This window comes from Eptesicus fuscus, chromosome 13 (assembly GCF_027574615.1).
Source record: "Eptesicus fuscus isolate TK198812 chromosome 13, DD_ASM_mEF_20220401, whole genome shotgun sequence".
NCBI lineage: Eukaryota > Metazoa > Chordata > Mammalia > Chiroptera > Vespertilionidae > Eptesicus > Eptesicus fuscus.
Window position 1 is genome coordinate 40,342,139 of NC_072485.1, and position 17,170 is coordinate 40,359,308.

Below are 17,170 nucleotides of genomic sequence, written 5' to 3' on the forward strand. Positions count from 1 at the left end.
GAGCGACTAATTGAAGAATACAGTTAAGGAGTTTATTTTCATTCCTATTAGTTCCAAATGCTCTCAGTATTTCAGTACTCCAGATACAATCAAGGAGTAAGCAATTAGATACTCCTGGGAGGCAGGGACTAACACTTGAATTTATGTAAGAGAAGCCCTTTGTCTAGTTCAAAACTAGAAATGGTGAGAATAAAAGAACTAAGAGTTACTGCTTTTTTTATTTCAAAAGCAAAGTCTGAGTTCTTGCCAAATAAGTTAAAAATACTCTTGTTAAGGAAATTTTTTAATCAAATACTTGATATGCTAAATGTTTTTGTTCAGTGTAATTCTTTTTTCTCCATGCAAGATATTTTGTCATTGTTCTTCTCTAAAACTTTGTTCTGTTAATCATGGGTTCACTCTCCCTCCTACCCCAGAATGATATGGTAAGTGCATGGTTTATTTGAAAATAAAATAATTTTTTAACGTAAAAATTTTTTTCTAATGTATACCTCTGTTCACTTCGAAAAATAAAAGTAAATGAAAGTATTTATATTATGATTGTTTCTGATTAGATATGGCTGTCCTGGTGCTGGAAGTAATCACCAAACTTGATCATCTTCCAATTGGTAGAGTTCAGATCAGTGGATTAGCCAAGCTTTCTCCAACCCATCACATCAATGGATTTTTTAGCATTGTTTCACCAACATCTAAGAAACTTGGAGAACTCCAGGTAAAGATACTTTAATTCTTTGTTGCATAGAATAAAAAATTGGGGGCATAAGTAGTTGAGTCTGTTTGTAGGATAGATAGGTACATGACTCCCATATACCATGTTAATTCCCACTTGATGCCTTTGTTCATATTTTTCCCCAAAGGTATATAACATACCTTTGTTTCCCACTTATTCAGATCCTCTTAGTGACTTCACAATACTCCAAGTACATGTATGCTGGATGCTTGATATTTTTTCCTATTGCTAGATATTCAAATTCACTAATCTTTTTTTTTAATTCTTTATTTTTATTGTTTAAAGTATTACGCAAGTCTCCTTTTCCCCCCCATGACTTCTCCCCAGCTGCTCCCACCTCCTAGCACATGCCCTAACCCCCCCTACTGTCTATGTCCATTGGTTATGCTCATATGCATGCATACAAGTCCTTTAGTTGATCTCTTAACCCCCCACCCACCCATCCCCGCCTTCCCTCTTAGGTTGGAGGGTCTGTTCAATGCTTCTATGACTCTGGCTCTATTTTTGTTCATCAGTTTATGTTGTTCATTATATTCCACAAATGAGTGAGATTGTGTGATATTTATCTTTCTCCAACTGGCTTATTTCGCTTAGCATAATGATCTCCAGGTCCATCCATGCTGTTGCAAGTGGTAAGAGTTCCTTTTTTTTACAGGAGCGTAGTATTCCATTGTGTAGATGTACCACAGTTTTTTAATCCACTCATTTGCTGATGGGCACTTAGGCTGTTTCCAAATCTTAACTATTACAAATTGTGCTGCTATGAACATAGAGGTGCATATATCCTTTCTGATTGATGTTTCTGATGTCTTGGGATATATTCCTATAAGTGGGATCACTGGGTCAAATGGGAGTTTCATTTTTAATTTTTTGAGGAGACTCCATACTGTTCTCCACAGTGGCTGCACCAGTCTGCATTCCCACCAGCAGTGCATGAGGGTTCCTTTTTCTTCGCATCCTCACCAGCACTTGTCGTTTGCTGATTTGTTGATGATAGCCATTCTGACAGGTGTAAGATGGTAACTCATTGTCGTTTTGATTTGCATCTCTCAGGTGATTAGTGACTTTGAGCATGTTTTCATATGTCTCTTGGTCTTCTGTATGTCCTCTTTCGAAAAGTGTCTATTTGCCGAAACCGGTTTGGCTCAGTGGATAGAGCGTCGGCCTGCGGACTCAAGGGTCCCAGGTTCGATTCCGGTCAAGGGCATGTAGCTTGGTTGCGAGGGTGTGCAAGAGGCAGCTGATTGATGTTTCTAACTCTATCCCTCTCTCTTCCTCTCTGTAAAAAATCAATAAAATATATTTTAAAAAAAGAAAAGAAAAGTGTCTATTTAGGTCCTTTGATATTTTTTGATTAGATTGTTTATTTTTTGTTAAATTGTATGAGTTCTCTGTAAAATTTGGAGATTAAACCCTTATCGGAGATAACATTGGTAAATATGTTCTCCCATGCAGTGGGCTTTCTTGTTTTATTGATGGTTTCTTTTGCTGTGCAGAAGCTTTTTATATTGATGTAGTCCCATTTGTTTATTTTCTCCTTAGTTTCCATTGTCCTAGGAGCTGTATCGGTAAAGATATTGCTATAACATATGTCTGCTATTTTGCTGCCTACGGATTCTTCTAAGATTTTTATGGTTTCCCATCTCATGTTTAAGTCCTTTATCCATTTTGAGTTTATTTTTGTGTATGGTGTAAGTTGGTGATCTAGTTTCATTTTTTTGCATGTATCTGACCAAATTTCCCAGCACCATTTATTGAAGAGACTATCTTGACTCCATTGTATGCTCTTGCCTACTTTGTCAAATATTAATTGAGCATAATGGCTTGGGTCAAATTCTGGGTTCTCTGTTCTGTCCTATTGGTCTATATGTCTGTTCTTGTGCCAGTACCAGGCAGTTTTGAGAACAGTGGCTTTGTAATATAGCTTGATATCTGATATTGTTATCCCTCCAACTTTGTTCTTCTTTCTCAGGATTGCTGCAGCTATTTGGGGTCTTTTTTTATTCCATATGAATTTTTGGAGAGTTTGTTCTATGTCTGTGAAAATATGCCGTTGTTTTGTTAATGGGTATTGCATTGAATCTATAAATTGCTTTGGGTAGTATGGACATTTTAATGATGTTGATTCTATCAATCTGTGAACACGATATATTCTTCCATTTGTTTATGTCTTCCTCTATCTCTTTTTTCAATGTCCTGTAGTTTTCCAAGTTCAGGTTTTTTACCTCCTTAGTTAAGTTTATTCCTAGGTATCTTAATTTTTTTTGGTGCAATGGTAAATGGGATATATATATTTTTTTTTTTTAGTTTCTCTTTCTGTGAGTTCATTATTGGTGTTTAAAAAAACCATAGATTTCTGGGTGTTAATTTTGTATCCTGCTACATTGATGAATTCATTTATTAAGTCTAGTAGTTTTTTGATGGAGTCTTTGGGGTTTTCTATGTACAATATCATATCATCTGTGAATAATGACAGTTTTACTTCTTTTCCAATTTGGATGCCTTTTATTTCATCTTCTTGTCTGATCGCTATGGCTAGCACTTCCAGTACTATGTCTAGGAGTGGTGAAAGTGGGCATCCCTGTCTTGTTCTGTTCTTAGGAGAAATGGGCTTAGTTTTTGCCCATTGAGTATGATGCTGGCTGTAGGTTTGTCATATAAGGCTTTTATTATGTTAAGATATGCTCCCTCTGTTCCCACTTTGCTGAGAGTTTTTATCAAGAAAGGGTATTGGATTTTGTCAAATGCTTTTTAGCATCAATTGATATGATTATGTGATTTTTGTCTCTTCATTTTTTTTATGTGATGTATCACATTTATTGATTTGCAGATATTGTACCAGCCTTGGATCCCCAGAATAAATCCCACTTGGTCATGGTGTTGGTGTATGATCTTTCTAATGTAATGCTGGATCCGATTTACTAGAATTTTGTTAATAATCTTTTCTTGTACAGTGTCTAATCTGTTCTTAATCCCATCAATCAGATTTTCATTTCAGATACTGTTTTTCCATCTCTTTAAAAGTTACATTTTTTTAATTTTATTTTTTATAAGTTTATCTTTTTTTAAAATAAGTTTTATTTTTCAATTACAGTTGACATACAATATTATATTAGTTTCAGGTGTACAACTCAGTGATTAAACATTTATATAAGTTAGGAAATGATCACCCCAGTAACAAATTTCATTTATTAAATGTACAATTTATTTTTCGCTTTACATTCATATTTTCTTTTGCATCCTTGAGCATTAGGAGCATCTATATAATAGTTGCTTCAAGAGCCTATATATTACTTTTACTATCTCTGTCATGTGTTTGTTTTAATTGATTTCAGTGTTCTTGAGATAGTAGGGCTCTTCCTACTTCTTGTAATTTTTTATTGCATACTGGACATTGTGAATTTACATGTTCTATACTTGATTTTTTTTTTCCTTTAAGGTGCATTGGATTCTGACAGGTAGTTCAGTTACTTCCCAGTATTAAATATATCAATTTTCATATTTAAAAAGCCTACTGAGGTCCCAGTTATAAAAAAGAATTAGAAATAATCAGGGAAATTGGAATATTGACTTAATCTTTGATAATATTAAAAATATTATTATGAATGCTTTATATATGCTAATGGTAATATGTTTATGTTCTGGAAAGGAAAAGAATCCTCATATTATTACAAATGTATTTACAGAAGAAATAGTATGATATCTAGGACTTAACATCACAATATCCCAATGGTATAAATGAAATGTGATTAGTTATGTGTTGGTAATTACTGAAACTGAATAATGAATACCTGGGTTCATTTTACCATTTATTTCTAATTTTGTGTTTTAAATTTTTCTTAATAAAAACACTTTTCATATTAAAATTTTTTAGAATGGCCCTTTTTGTATAGCACAATAGATGAAAACTAACTTACGCCAAGGTATAACATTGTGACATTTCAGAATATTAAAAATAAGACAATCCAATAAGCTTCCAGAGAAAAGGAGAGTCACATACAAAGAATTGGGAAGTAGTATTTCTTCAGGCTTCTGAATAGAAATATTAGAAGCCAGAAGACAATTCAATAATATCTTTAGAATGTTGCATAAAAATAGACTAGTCTGGCTGGTGTGGTTCAGTGGTTGAGCACAGACCTATGAACCAGGAGGTCATTGTTTGATTCCCTGTCAGGCACAGGCCCAGGTTTGAGGCTCAATCCCCAGTGGGGGTGGTGCAGGAGGCAGCCGATCAATGATTCTCTCTCATCATTGATGTTTCTGTCACTTTCTCCCTCTCTTCCTCTATGAAATAAATAAAAAATATATTTTTTTAAAAAGTTTTTTATTTAATAACTAGCGGCCCCGTGCACAAAATTTGTGCACGGGGCAGGGGGTGTCCCTCAGCCCAGCCTGCACTCTCCAATCTGGGACCCCTGTGGGAACAGGACTAAACTGGCAGTCGGACATCCCTCTCACAATCCGGGACTGCTGGCTCCTAACCACTCATGTGCCTGCCTGCCGGCCTGCTCGCCCCCAACTCCCCCACCCTTGCCAGCCTGCTCGCCCCCAAATGCCCCCCCTGCCTGCATGCTCGCCACCAACTGCCCCCCTCTGCCGTCCTGTTCACCCCCACCTGCCCTCCCCCCCCCCCCCCCCCCGCTGGCCTGATCACCCCCAACTGCCCTCCCTTCTTGGCCTGATTGCCCCTAACCGCCTCTGCCTCAGCCCCGCCACCATAGCTTTGTCCAGAAGGATGTCTGGAAGGTCTCCCAGTCTAATTAGCATATTATCCTTTTAGTAGTATAGATTTTGTGTCATGAATACCACTTACTAGTTTTTAAAAAACAAATCCTGCTTAAATTTCAATACATTTCTGTTTATTCCATTTTCATCATGCATCTTTTCTACATATTGATTATGCTTCTGTAATTTGTTTCATAAATGCTTTTGATAGTCTCATTTTTTTGCTTTATTTCATCATGGAATATTCTATTCCATAAAGAAAATGCCTTCCATTTCTTTTGAAAATAGTTCTCTCTTTTATGAATACTTGTACAAGAAATATTTCACTTTCCTCTTGATTCTACTGTAAGAAAGACAGCAACCTACATAACACAGAGACATTGTGGCAATATTACAAACAATTCTATAAATTTGACAACTTATATAAAATAGATCAATTCTTTGAAAACCACACTACCAGAAATCACTCAAGATGAAATACATAACTTGCATAGACCTCTAAACTATTAAAGAAATTGAATTTGTAGTTTAAAACCTTCAAAAAAAGAAATCTGGCTTAGGGAAAAAGCAAAACTCAGTGATGGGCCAGCCAGCAGGTCAGTGTTAAGGCCAGGGACACAACAATTATTCTCAGTGTCTCCTTTGTTTCTAGAATACATTTTCAGTCTTTTAGCAAGTGATGAATTACAAGGGAACACTTGCTGGCATTCACATTTGGGCAGCCAGAATTTTATGTGATGCTATTACAATGATCACTGCACAGAGTATTTGTCCCACTGCATTCCTGTCTGTTGTCTTTGTAGAAAACCTTGATGATGAATAGATTTAAAAGACTATGTTATTTGGTTCATGAACAAAATTCTCATTAAGACCCAAGTATATTTTATTGAGTCTGTGCCTTAGCAGTTTCTCTGCACAAATTATTTCATTGACCTTCCCAGAGACATCTTAAAGCATCTAACTGCAATCTTTCATTTTTGTTTGATTCTCTTTGGCTGCTTAAATAATTCCTGCTGCTTTTTTTGTTATTGTAACTGAACTTTCAATACAGCTATTCTTTTCTTTTGGAGTATATTCAACTTTCTTGTGTAGAGTTGTGCTCTAGAATCTATTTTATTTTCTATTCCTCACTAGGCTTTTCTCCATTAGGCTTTCCAGATGACTGGAGAACCTTTTAATGGGGAACCTGAACTCACAGGAATGAGATGGTAAAGGAAATTTCAAGTGATTACTTTTTGTCTAAGTGTTTCTCCCTCCTCACCCTGCCTTTTTCCCAGCATAGAGCAAGGGCCTTATTTTTCTCAAATAACTAACAATGACGACATGGGAGATAATGTCACTCTTGTATTGTTCAGTTTATTAGTCATTAGGCATACTAGACTTGTACACTGTGTACTATGCTAATTAGTCCACAGAAAAAGAATATGACAGTCCATACCTTCAAGGATTTCATAATATAATCAGGATGAAAAATAAGCTACAAGTTACAAATAACTATTTTGAAAATAGTTATTTGTAACTATTTGTTCTTTGTAATCTTCAAATTAGTTCTTTGTAATCTTCTATTGGTTCTTTGTAATCTTCAAATTAGGGTAATATACATTTCTGACAGTGTTATATGAGCTTTTCTGTGTAAGGAACTCAGCACAACTTCTGGCCTGTAGTAAAGTGTTCAATAAGTGGTGGTTATATTGATTGATACAGAGTAAGCAGAAACATGAAGAAGGGAGTGGCTATGACATCTCTTCCTGGATACAAAGAAGTTTACACAGAAAAAGTAATACTGACGCAATTGCATATACAAAGGCATAAGGGAATGAATATAAGGTACATTTAGAGAACCCTAAGTAATTGGTATACCTACAAGAGAGTATTGGAGGAGGGAAGAACAGTGAGAGAGGAGGCTTCTGATGTAGGCAGGAATTTTAACTTGGTCCTATAAGGAATGGGGGACGTTAATTTATAGTAAGCAAGGAGTCTCAAAATTAGTCAATACTAAAGACAAGTTCTCGTATATTACATGTCTCTTTCAGGTCTCACTTGCCCTGGAGCCTCTGTCAGAAACTTATGACAGCTACAACCCTCTTCTTACCACTGACATGACAGAAAGTGTACTTTTATCTGAGGAGGGATTCAGAGAATATACTGAACCCAGCAATACCCAGTTTCTGGTTCCATCAAGACCTCATAGGATATCTACCACCAAAATTAATGGAAAAGAATTAACAGCCAATAGTAGTAGATCAACCACTCCAAGGTAATTACCACACCTAATACCAGTCAGTCTGTCAGCTAATTCCCACTGCACTCATAATTTCTTTCATTTTGTGATGGGGTAAAAGACTAAAGGAAGTCACTCATTTAGCAAATAGTGACTACTGGGCATAGGAATTAATAAGACATACAAAACAATCATGGGGTTGTAAAATACAGCATAGGAAGTATAGTCAATAATATTATAATAACAATAACCTGATGCCAGGCGGGTACTAGAATTATTGGGGGGATCACTTTGTAAGTTAGATAATGTTTAATCACTGTACTGTACACCTGAAACTAATATAAAATATTGAAAGACAACTGACATTGAAAAATAAAATAATAAGACACAATTCCTATTTTTGAGGTCTGCTTACAGTTTAGTGGGAAGGCCAACATCCAGGTAAATAAGTATGACTAAGTCATATACAGATGACATGATAGATGTTCACGAGGAAAGAGGGAAAGGCAGTATTTTGTGAAACAGAATAGAGTAAGAGGAATAGCTTTTGATTTTAAATAATAATGAAGCATTTGCTTTGTGTCAGGCCCAGCACTTTAGCCACAACCACACAGTAGTAGGCAAAGCATCTATTACTTATTTCATTTGGGACATGAAAAACATTACAAAATCTAAGCTGCACTGCTACTGCTATAAACCACTGATCCACTTTCTGTCTCTGACAAAGTAGAATGTTACCATATGGATAAGAAACTGCTGATGTTTTTTTTATTTTAAAACAGGGGAAAGGACCACTTGTACTTTGCAGAGAACTCTGATAGAATAAAGGACTCTTTTTTTGGACTACAGCACCATCTTAATTCAGGGCAGAGTTTAGAGTCCATGGCTCTGAAAGGCAAAGCCCCACAGAAACAGATGTCTCTTCTCAACAGTTCTGAATTGCAGCCTCAAATTAGGACAGTTGCCAAGAGTCACAGTGATTCATGCATTCTTTCTTCAAACAATCCCCCTACCAAGGACCTCCTTTCGGGTATGTACATGTTGTGAACTGAGACTAAACTATATTTATTGGGATTACGCTGCTTGTTAGCCAGCTTACAAAGAGAACCAAAACTTCTGTTTGAACCAAATAGCCAGATAAAAGAACCAGAATTTCTCACCATTTAAAGGCAGCTCTATTAAACCATTAAATTACTTCTAAATACTAGGTGCTTATAATTATAGCTTTAGGAAAGAAACCTGGTGATGGGGGAAATCCTTTATCATAGAAAAATATTAGTTCTTATTTGTTCTGAAGTAATTCAAGGCAAATAAGGTTTTGTCTCAACACCAGCATTTACTTGTATGACTGTGCAGAGGCTAGTATTAAATCTGTTTCATGCTCTGAAAACTGGTCTCAGAGGGGAACATTCAGTGCACAGCAACTGCTGATTTTAAGCCTGGGAATTAAATATGACTTGCAGGCAAACAGAAGTAGAAAGGAGTCACTTTACCTATATAAGGGCTTAGACTGAAATAAAAAAGCAAATAGGAACTGGATCAGATTATCTCAAGTTAGGGAGGTAACTTACATTACACTGTTATGGTCAATTATATATCTCTGTGACATTAAGAGCACGACAGGAATTTGTTTCCATCCTCACAAGTAAAATTTCCAAAGTAGAAAGTCTGCAGCATTAGCAGAAAAGACTTTGAAATAACTATTTGGGTACATAATTTACATTAGTAAGGGTCTTTTATTAATGAAGAAATTTTGTTTATATTTGTAAAATTGAAATGTCTTTGCTCCCCTATTTTAAAAATATACTCTGATTATAACCTATTAATTTTAGTCTTTAATGCAACCTAGGCTATACTAATAAGAAAGAAAATGGTCCCACCGTACTTAGCAGTTGTCAGCTTATACCTAGAATATTTTGTGTAGACCTGGACACCAGATTTTGAGAAAGATATTTGTCCACTCATTAAGCAGTTATTTTTCAGCACCTATTCAATGTCTCACATTCTCGTAGGTGTCAGGGATACGGCAATTTAAATTAAAAACAAAACAAACACAAACTCCTGCCTTATGGATCTTATATTCTAAATGGGAAGACCAATGATAAATAGATAAATAAGACCAATGATAAATAGATAAATAAGTACATAATAAATAGATAAATAAATAGTTAGGTGGTAATAATAGCAATGGGGAAATATGAAGGAAGTGAGGTGCTAGGAGGGAGTATTAGTTTTACATAGTCTGACAAAGGTAGGTCTCATTCACAAGGTAACAGAGTAAAGCTCTAAAGAAGATGAGTTCCTTCTAACAAGAGTAAGTAGGTCAATGGGGGGGAAAAGGAGACTTATATAATGCTTTAAACAATAAAGAATTTAAATTTTTTTAAAAAAAAGAGTAAGTATGCTGGTGAAGGGACCACTGAGAGATATTAAGCCTTGAGAAAGCAGTTACCATTTACTGAGTTAATATCATATGCTAGCTACTGTGCCAAGTGCCTTATAAACATAATTTTTTTTAAAACCAAGTGAGGTAGGGACTTTTATCTCCATTTTAAAATGAAGACACAGGCTTAGAGTTAGGGAGGTCCTTCTGGGTCAAAGAGGACAGCTGTTCCTCAGCTCTAGTTCATTGTCTTAGAAGACTCCAAGGCAAGGTCATCTGCCTTACCCTACTATAAGTTAGTTAACCTAGGCCTGCCTGCCTTTTTTTTTTTTTTTTTAATCAAAACTGCTGGCCAATGTTCAAGCTAAACGGAATATGCCGGTTACAACCCATGGTCTGCCATGTGCAGCCTCTTCCATAAGAGTTATTAGGATCAGTGGGTTGAAAGATAAACCAAGACAGATTGTGATCCAGTGTAAATTAGTAATTCAACCTGTGTAAAATTAGAAAGGACAGCTTCAAGATGTAGTGAATTCTCTATCCCTGGAAATGGAAATCTTACAGTTTAGTAGGCAGACATGATCTTTAAAGGTCCTTTTCAACCACAAGAGTATGGAGGACTAAGATTAAGTGGGTCTAGACCTGAGGTTATGGGAGAGATATAACAAATGCATAAACCTAATTATCTTCCTGGTCTTTCTTTATCGTACTGACATCATACCAGAAAAGGAGGTACAGAGCTGAATTAGTCAACCAGCTAGTATTTATAAAACTAACTATACATCCAGCTTCTAAGAGTTGGGGATTTAGAATAGAAGGCAAGGAGTTGGAACAAAAACCAGAAGCTTTATAACGTCCCTGTGTTTGGCAGGAGCTGTGTACAGCATGTAGGAAGTACACAAGGGATACATTTGTCCTGACTCACTTGAGTGCCCTTCCCTTGTGTTCAGGAAATAACAGCTTTTATAGTGAAAGTACCACCTTCCTCTTGAGATGGGAGATAAGATGTTTTTATTCCCATGCCTTAGCCTTTAGAAGAGCTTTTCTAAGAATGGCTGTTTCAATAATGAAACCACTTGGAAGGCCAGTAAATGGACTACCTGTGCTCAGAGTTTTCCTACTTTTCCTCCTTAATATTTCCTTTTAAAACCTTGCTTTTGGAAAGTATCTTTTGAGTGCCTATTTTGTGTCCGTCACTGTTTTGAGTATTGAGGTTAGAATAATAAGATACAGACCCTAACCTTAAGAAATTTAGTCTAGCAAAGGCATCAGACTCTAAAGCAGAAACAGTATAATATGTGTGATACATACAATAATGGAAGTATTTATTAAAACATTTTATCAAGTACCTGATATATATCAGGTACTGTACCAGGCACCAAGGATGCAAAGACAAACAAGAACCGATCCCTAGTCTAGAGGTTGATGGGGTGAGATAGAAAATTATAATACCTCATGATAAATTCTTTGATGGAATTAAATACCTATAGCTTTGAGAGCACAAAGTAAGTATTGTGATTAAGGAATTGAAAATAGTTAAGTATGGTTAGATCATAAAGTACCAAGGCTATTTTATCTCTCTAGAAATATTTTGGGTCTCAGTAGAAAAACTATTTTTCTACATGCCCTGAAATCAAATAAAATTTATTTTCACTATTTATCATTAACTACTTTATTCATAAAGCATTTATTGAGTGGACCCACCTTAGTAAAGAACTTTTAACTAGCCCGGTTGGAGGGCTCAGTTGATTGAGCATCATCATGTGCACCAAAAGGTTGCCAGTTTGATTCCTGGTCAGGCATATGCCTGGGTTATAGGTTCAATCCCCCATCAGGTACATGTGGAAGGCAGGCAAGATATTTCTCTCTCTCTCTCTCTCTCTCTCTCTCTCTCTGTCGCATGTCCTTGAGTAAGGATTGGAAAAAAATAAATGACTTTTAACTACATCAAATAAAGCCCAGTACCAACTAGAAATTAAAGGTAAAAGGGTTTCCTCTCACATAGCAAGCTTCTTCAGCCAAATTCCAATGCTAGCAGACTGTTTGTTGGTTTTTTAACTTTTCTCATTGAATAAATAAGACATCCATTTTCTGGCTGAATCCTAATGAGATTGTTTAATTAAAACAAAAATACTGCCCTGATCAGGTGCTTCAGTTGGTGGAAGCACAGTCACATACACCAAAAGGTTGCAGGTTCACTTCCTGGTCAGGGCACATATCTAGGTTGCAGTTTCGATCCCCATTTAGTGTGCATTTGGGAAGCAGCCAGTTGATGTTTCTCTCTGTCTCTGTCTGTCTGTCTCTCACCCTGCCCTGCCCTGCCCTGCCCTGCCCTGCCCTGCCCTTCCATCAGTGGGAAAAATATCCTCTGGTGAAAATTCACACAAAAAAATACTTAAAATGAATTCCGAATAGAATATTGTGCAGCCATTATTTACATAGAAAAAGGTTATGCATATAGTTAAGTGAAAAAGCAGTTACAAAACAGTATACATAATATGTACCATTTTGCATAAGAACAATTTTGTATATATAAAGGGCAGGCATACTTCAGAGATAGTATTTGGGTTCAGTTCTAGACCACAATAAAGCAAATATCGAAATAAAGCAAGCGACATGACATTTTTGGTTTCCTAGTGCATAAAAGGTTTTTTGCACTATTCTGTAGCCTATTTAAAGTGTGCTGTTAAGTCTATATAGCATATTAAAAAATAATGTACACCTAATTAAAAAATGGTTTATTGCTAAAAAATGCTAACCGTCATCTGAGCCTTCAGTGAGTTAATAATCTTTTTGCTGGTGGAGGGTCTTACCTTGACGTTCATGGCTTACTGACTGATCAGGGTGGTGGTTGCTGAAAGGGTTGGAATGGCTGTGGCACTTTCCTAAAACAAGACAGTGACTTTGCATCAATTGACTCTTCCTTTCACTTGAACACTTGCCATTGTAGGATTATTAATTGGCCTGACTTCAATATTGTCTCAGGGAATGGGTAGGCTTGAAAAGAGAAAGAGAGATAGGGAAGTGACCAGGAGATGGAGCTGTGAGAGCACACACATTTATTGGTTAAGCTTACCATCTTATATGGGTGTGGTTTATGGTGCCCTAAAACAATTATAATAGTAACATCAAAATTCGCTGGTCACAGATCACCATAAGAAATAGTAATGAAAAAGTTGAAATACTGACAAAGACACAAAGTGAGCAAATGCGATTGGAAAAATGCCACTGATAGACTTGCTCAGCACAGGATTCCCACAGACCTTCAGTGTAAAACACATATTATCTGTGAAATACAATAAAGTGAAGTGTAATAAAATGAGGTATGCCTATATAGGGAATATATTGAAATGTTAACAATTAGTATTCTTGGGTATGGCATTGATGGGTCTAGCAGTTTCCTGCTGCTGCATAACAAATTACCACAAACTTAGTGGCTTAAAACAACACCCATATTTATTAGCTAACAGTTCTGTGAATCAGAAATCCAGCAAGGGATGGCTAGGTTTTCTGCCTAGGGTATCAGAGGCTAAAATCAAGGTGTCAGCCAAGCCAAGTTCTCATCTGGAAGCTCTGTTCCAAGGTCATTCTTGTTGGCAGAATTCTGTTCCTTTCAGTTGTACAACTAAGGTCCCATTTCCTTGCTGGCTGTTAGCCAGGGGCCACTTGGCTCCTAGAGACTGCCTGCATTTTTTGCCACATGGTCCCTTCTGTCTTCAAGACAGCAGTGATACTTTAATTCCTTCATAGGCTTCAAATCTCTGACTTTCATATCTTGCAGACAGCTAGAGAAAACTGTTTTTAGAAGGTTTGGGCCCACCTTTCTATCTTAAGGTTGACTGACTTGGAATCATAATGACCTCCAAAATCCCATCAGGGCAATACCTCAATGAGTGTGTGAATCATTGGGAGAAAGTATGTGTACACAGGAATTAGGGAATCTTGGTGGGGTTGGGGGAAGAGGGCATCTTAGGATTCTGCCTATCTTGACAAGTGATCTTTATTTTTTTTAAGCTTAGTTGTATTTTCACTAAATTACACATTGAACATAATATTTTGCGGTTTGTGTTTGCATTTTTGTTTTTCTTTTTCTGTGTGGGTGTTTTTAGTTTCTAAGCTATATTTTGAATTCTTTTTACTAATAAATATTAGATGTTTATAAATCTGGTTAGCTTGGCTTTTTTCCTCATAGCCTGTCTACCATATCTTCTTTATTGATAGAAGCTATAAAACTCTAAACCAAGATAGATGGTGTCTAGGCTTATTCCCTCTAAACAATTGTGGAAACTCAAGAAAAGAATACTTCCCAGTATTCCTTACAATAATGCCACTGGTGCCAAGCTTTTAAAAAGAAGTCTAAGAACTAAAATGGAATCACATATAGTATAGTGGTTAAAATCAGAGGGTAGGGAGTCATCCTGATTATATATACATGTATTGCATGCATAACAAGCAAATTACTTATCCTCTGCACCTCATTTTTTTCATCTGGAAAATGAAAGAAATAGTAGTATCTATCTTAGAAGATTGTTGGGAGGATTGAGTGAGTTAACATGGAGTAAGGGTTCAATAAATGTTATCTGCTGTCCTTGTTATTATTGTTATTTAGGGATGGGATAAATTTTACCTGTCTGAAAGTCTGAAGTCTTCATCCTCACTCTTCTGTTAACCTGCTATATGATCTTAGAAAAGTTATGGACATTTATTGGACATTCTTTGTCCATAAAAATATAAATTTGGAATAGGTTATCACTATGGCTCCTAAAAATTTAGATGGTATAGTTGTGTTTCTTGGATAAGAGTGACATTAAAACTGTTGCGGATAATAGAACTCAATAAGGTATCTGAATACAAAAATAATATATACACATTACTAACCTTATTATGTACAAACACCAGTTGAACGAGTCAATAATGACTCCTACAAAGAAGTCAGGTCTCTTCAGAAGAGAGACTTCATTCACTGCTGTAATACCAGCATCTAAAGCAGTTCACATATTTGTTGTAAAAGAATGTTCTCAAGGAATTCTCAAGCTAGTGGGGAAGGCAGACAAGTAAGCCATTACAGTGCACTGTGATAAGTCTCGTGATAGAAGCAAAGATGCTAAAGATTACAAGTATTTCTGCTGAATTTTAGATTTTTTGTGTGTGTTCTACTTTTGTCCTCCTCAGCTCTGTTGGAACAAGGCAATAAACTACGTAATGCCATGGTGGTTTCTGCAATGAAATCAAGCCCAGATACTAGCATGTTGTTGGACGAAGTTCATCCTCCTGTGAAGGAAGACTTTCTTAGAGCATCAACACAGTGAGCTATAAAATAAACATGAACCCCAACAGTTTATTTCTTGATAGTTGTTAGTGTGTTTTTGTCAAATTATGGACTAAATAATTTTGTAAGTGTTCAGCTAACAGTTCTTAAAGTGGTGGAAAAGAAGCCTAAACTAGAAGTTAAGATAATCAAAATCTAGACCTAGCACTGGCACTTACTAAAATATTTAAATGACTAAATTCTTTGCTTCCTCTAACCAGTATGCCTGTATTTGGAATTGGGATATTCTGTCCTCCCTCTCTTACAGAAATGAAATGAGATTCTAATGTAGGAAAAGGCTTTGTAAATTGTGAAATTTTATGTATATTTAAGATAGTTACATCTAAAGTGTGTTAAATTTTCCCTGCTGAACCATCTTTTAGCTCAATTAATCTAATTTAGATTGTTTTCCATGTGTCAGCCACTCAGAAAATATTTTTCCACACCTTAGAATCAAAGCCTTATCTAAGAATCAATTTAAAGACCACAATGAAGATCACCTCCTCCCTCTAACTGAGAATAAATTTTGGAAACAAGACACAAAAGCTGATACCAGAGCCATACAGCTACTATTGGGCAGGTAAGAGCTCTTAACTAGCTTTCTTTGCTTTAAATTTTTTGGCTCTATCATTGTTACATTGTTCACAGATTTATCTTCATAAAGTAACACTTCCTTAGAAAAGCAAAGTCATTCTCTTACTTGTTGCACACTAAATAAAAACCATCATTCATTACCCACTAAGTAAAAATTTAATCTTTAGCCTTTTATTCTTTTTTTTTTTTTTTTTAGAAATTCTTTTTATTTTTTAATCCTCACCTGAGGATATTTTTCCATTGATTTTTAGGGAGAATGGAAGGGAGAAGGAGAGACAGAGAGAAACATCAATGTGAGAGAGAAACATTGATTGGTTGCCTCCCACACGTGCCTCAAGCAGAGAGTGGCAATCGAGGTACATGTCCTTGACCAGAATCAAACCCAGAACCCTCCAGTCCACAGGCTGATGCTGTATCCACTGAACCAAACCAGATAGGGCTAGCCTTTTATTCTCAACTTCAATTGTAGAATGGTCTCAAATCTACCTTTTCTTTTTTTTTCTTTTTTTAAATATATTGTTATTGATTTCAGAGAGGAAGGGAGAGGGAGAGAGAGATAGAAACATCAGTGATGAGAGAGTATCATTGATCAGCTGCCTCCTGCACGCCCCCTACTGGAGATCAAGCCTGCAACTCAGGCATGTGTCCTTGGCTGGAATCGAACCCAGGACCTTTCAGTACGTAGGTCAATGCTCTATACTGAGCCAAACCAGCTAAGGCCTTTTTTTAAAAACATTTTTTATTGATTTTAGAGAGGAAGGGAGAGGTAGAGAGAGATAGCAGCATCAATGATAAGAGAGAATCATTGATCGGCTGCCTCCTGCATGCTCCCCCTGGGGATCAAGGCCACAACCAGGGCATGTGCCCTTGACTGGAATCGAACCCAGGACCCTTCTATCTGCTGAGCCAAACAAGCTAGGGCCACCTTTTCATTATCTCCCAACTTTATCCCCAATACCAGTGTTAGGGTATAATGAAAAGAGCATGGATTTTACACAGGCACAAGCTGAAATTTGGAGTCTGTCTCTTATTACCTACTAGGGGCCCGGTGCACAAAATTCGGTCACAGGTAGGGTCCTTAGACCTGGACAGCGACCAGGCCTATCTGTGGAGTGACCGGCAGGGTAATCAGGGGGCCCCCACTGGCACCTGCCTTGGCTGGCCTGCGGGCTGGGGGCAGCTCCTGCATTGAGCGTCTGACCCCTGGGG

The 17,170-nt window shown here is 36.7% G+C and overlaps 1 protein-coding gene across 4 annotated transcripts in view; it reads left to right on the forward strand.

Moving 5' to 3' along the window:
- The window catches only part of C2CD3 (C2 domain containing 3 centriole elongation regulator), a 121,001-nt gene that overhangs the window by 9,043 nt on the left and 94,788 nt on the right, over window positions 1-17,170 (forward strand). For all 4 annotated transcript variants that reach the window (XM_028158268.2, XM_054725499.1, XM_054725497.1 and 1 more), the window contains exons 3-7: window positions 555-712; window positions 7,489-7,712; window positions 8,459-8,706; window positions 15,232-15,364; window positions 15,819-15,947. In XM_028158268.2, coding sequence (XP_028014069.2) covers window positions 555-712; window positions 7,489-7,712; window positions 8,459-8,706; window positions 15,232-15,364; window positions 15,819-15,947 — 892 coding nt within the window. The remainder of the gene's footprint in view (window positions 1-554; window positions 713-7,488; window positions 7,713-8,458; window positions 8,707-15,231; window positions 15,365-15,818; window positions 15,948-17,170) is intronic.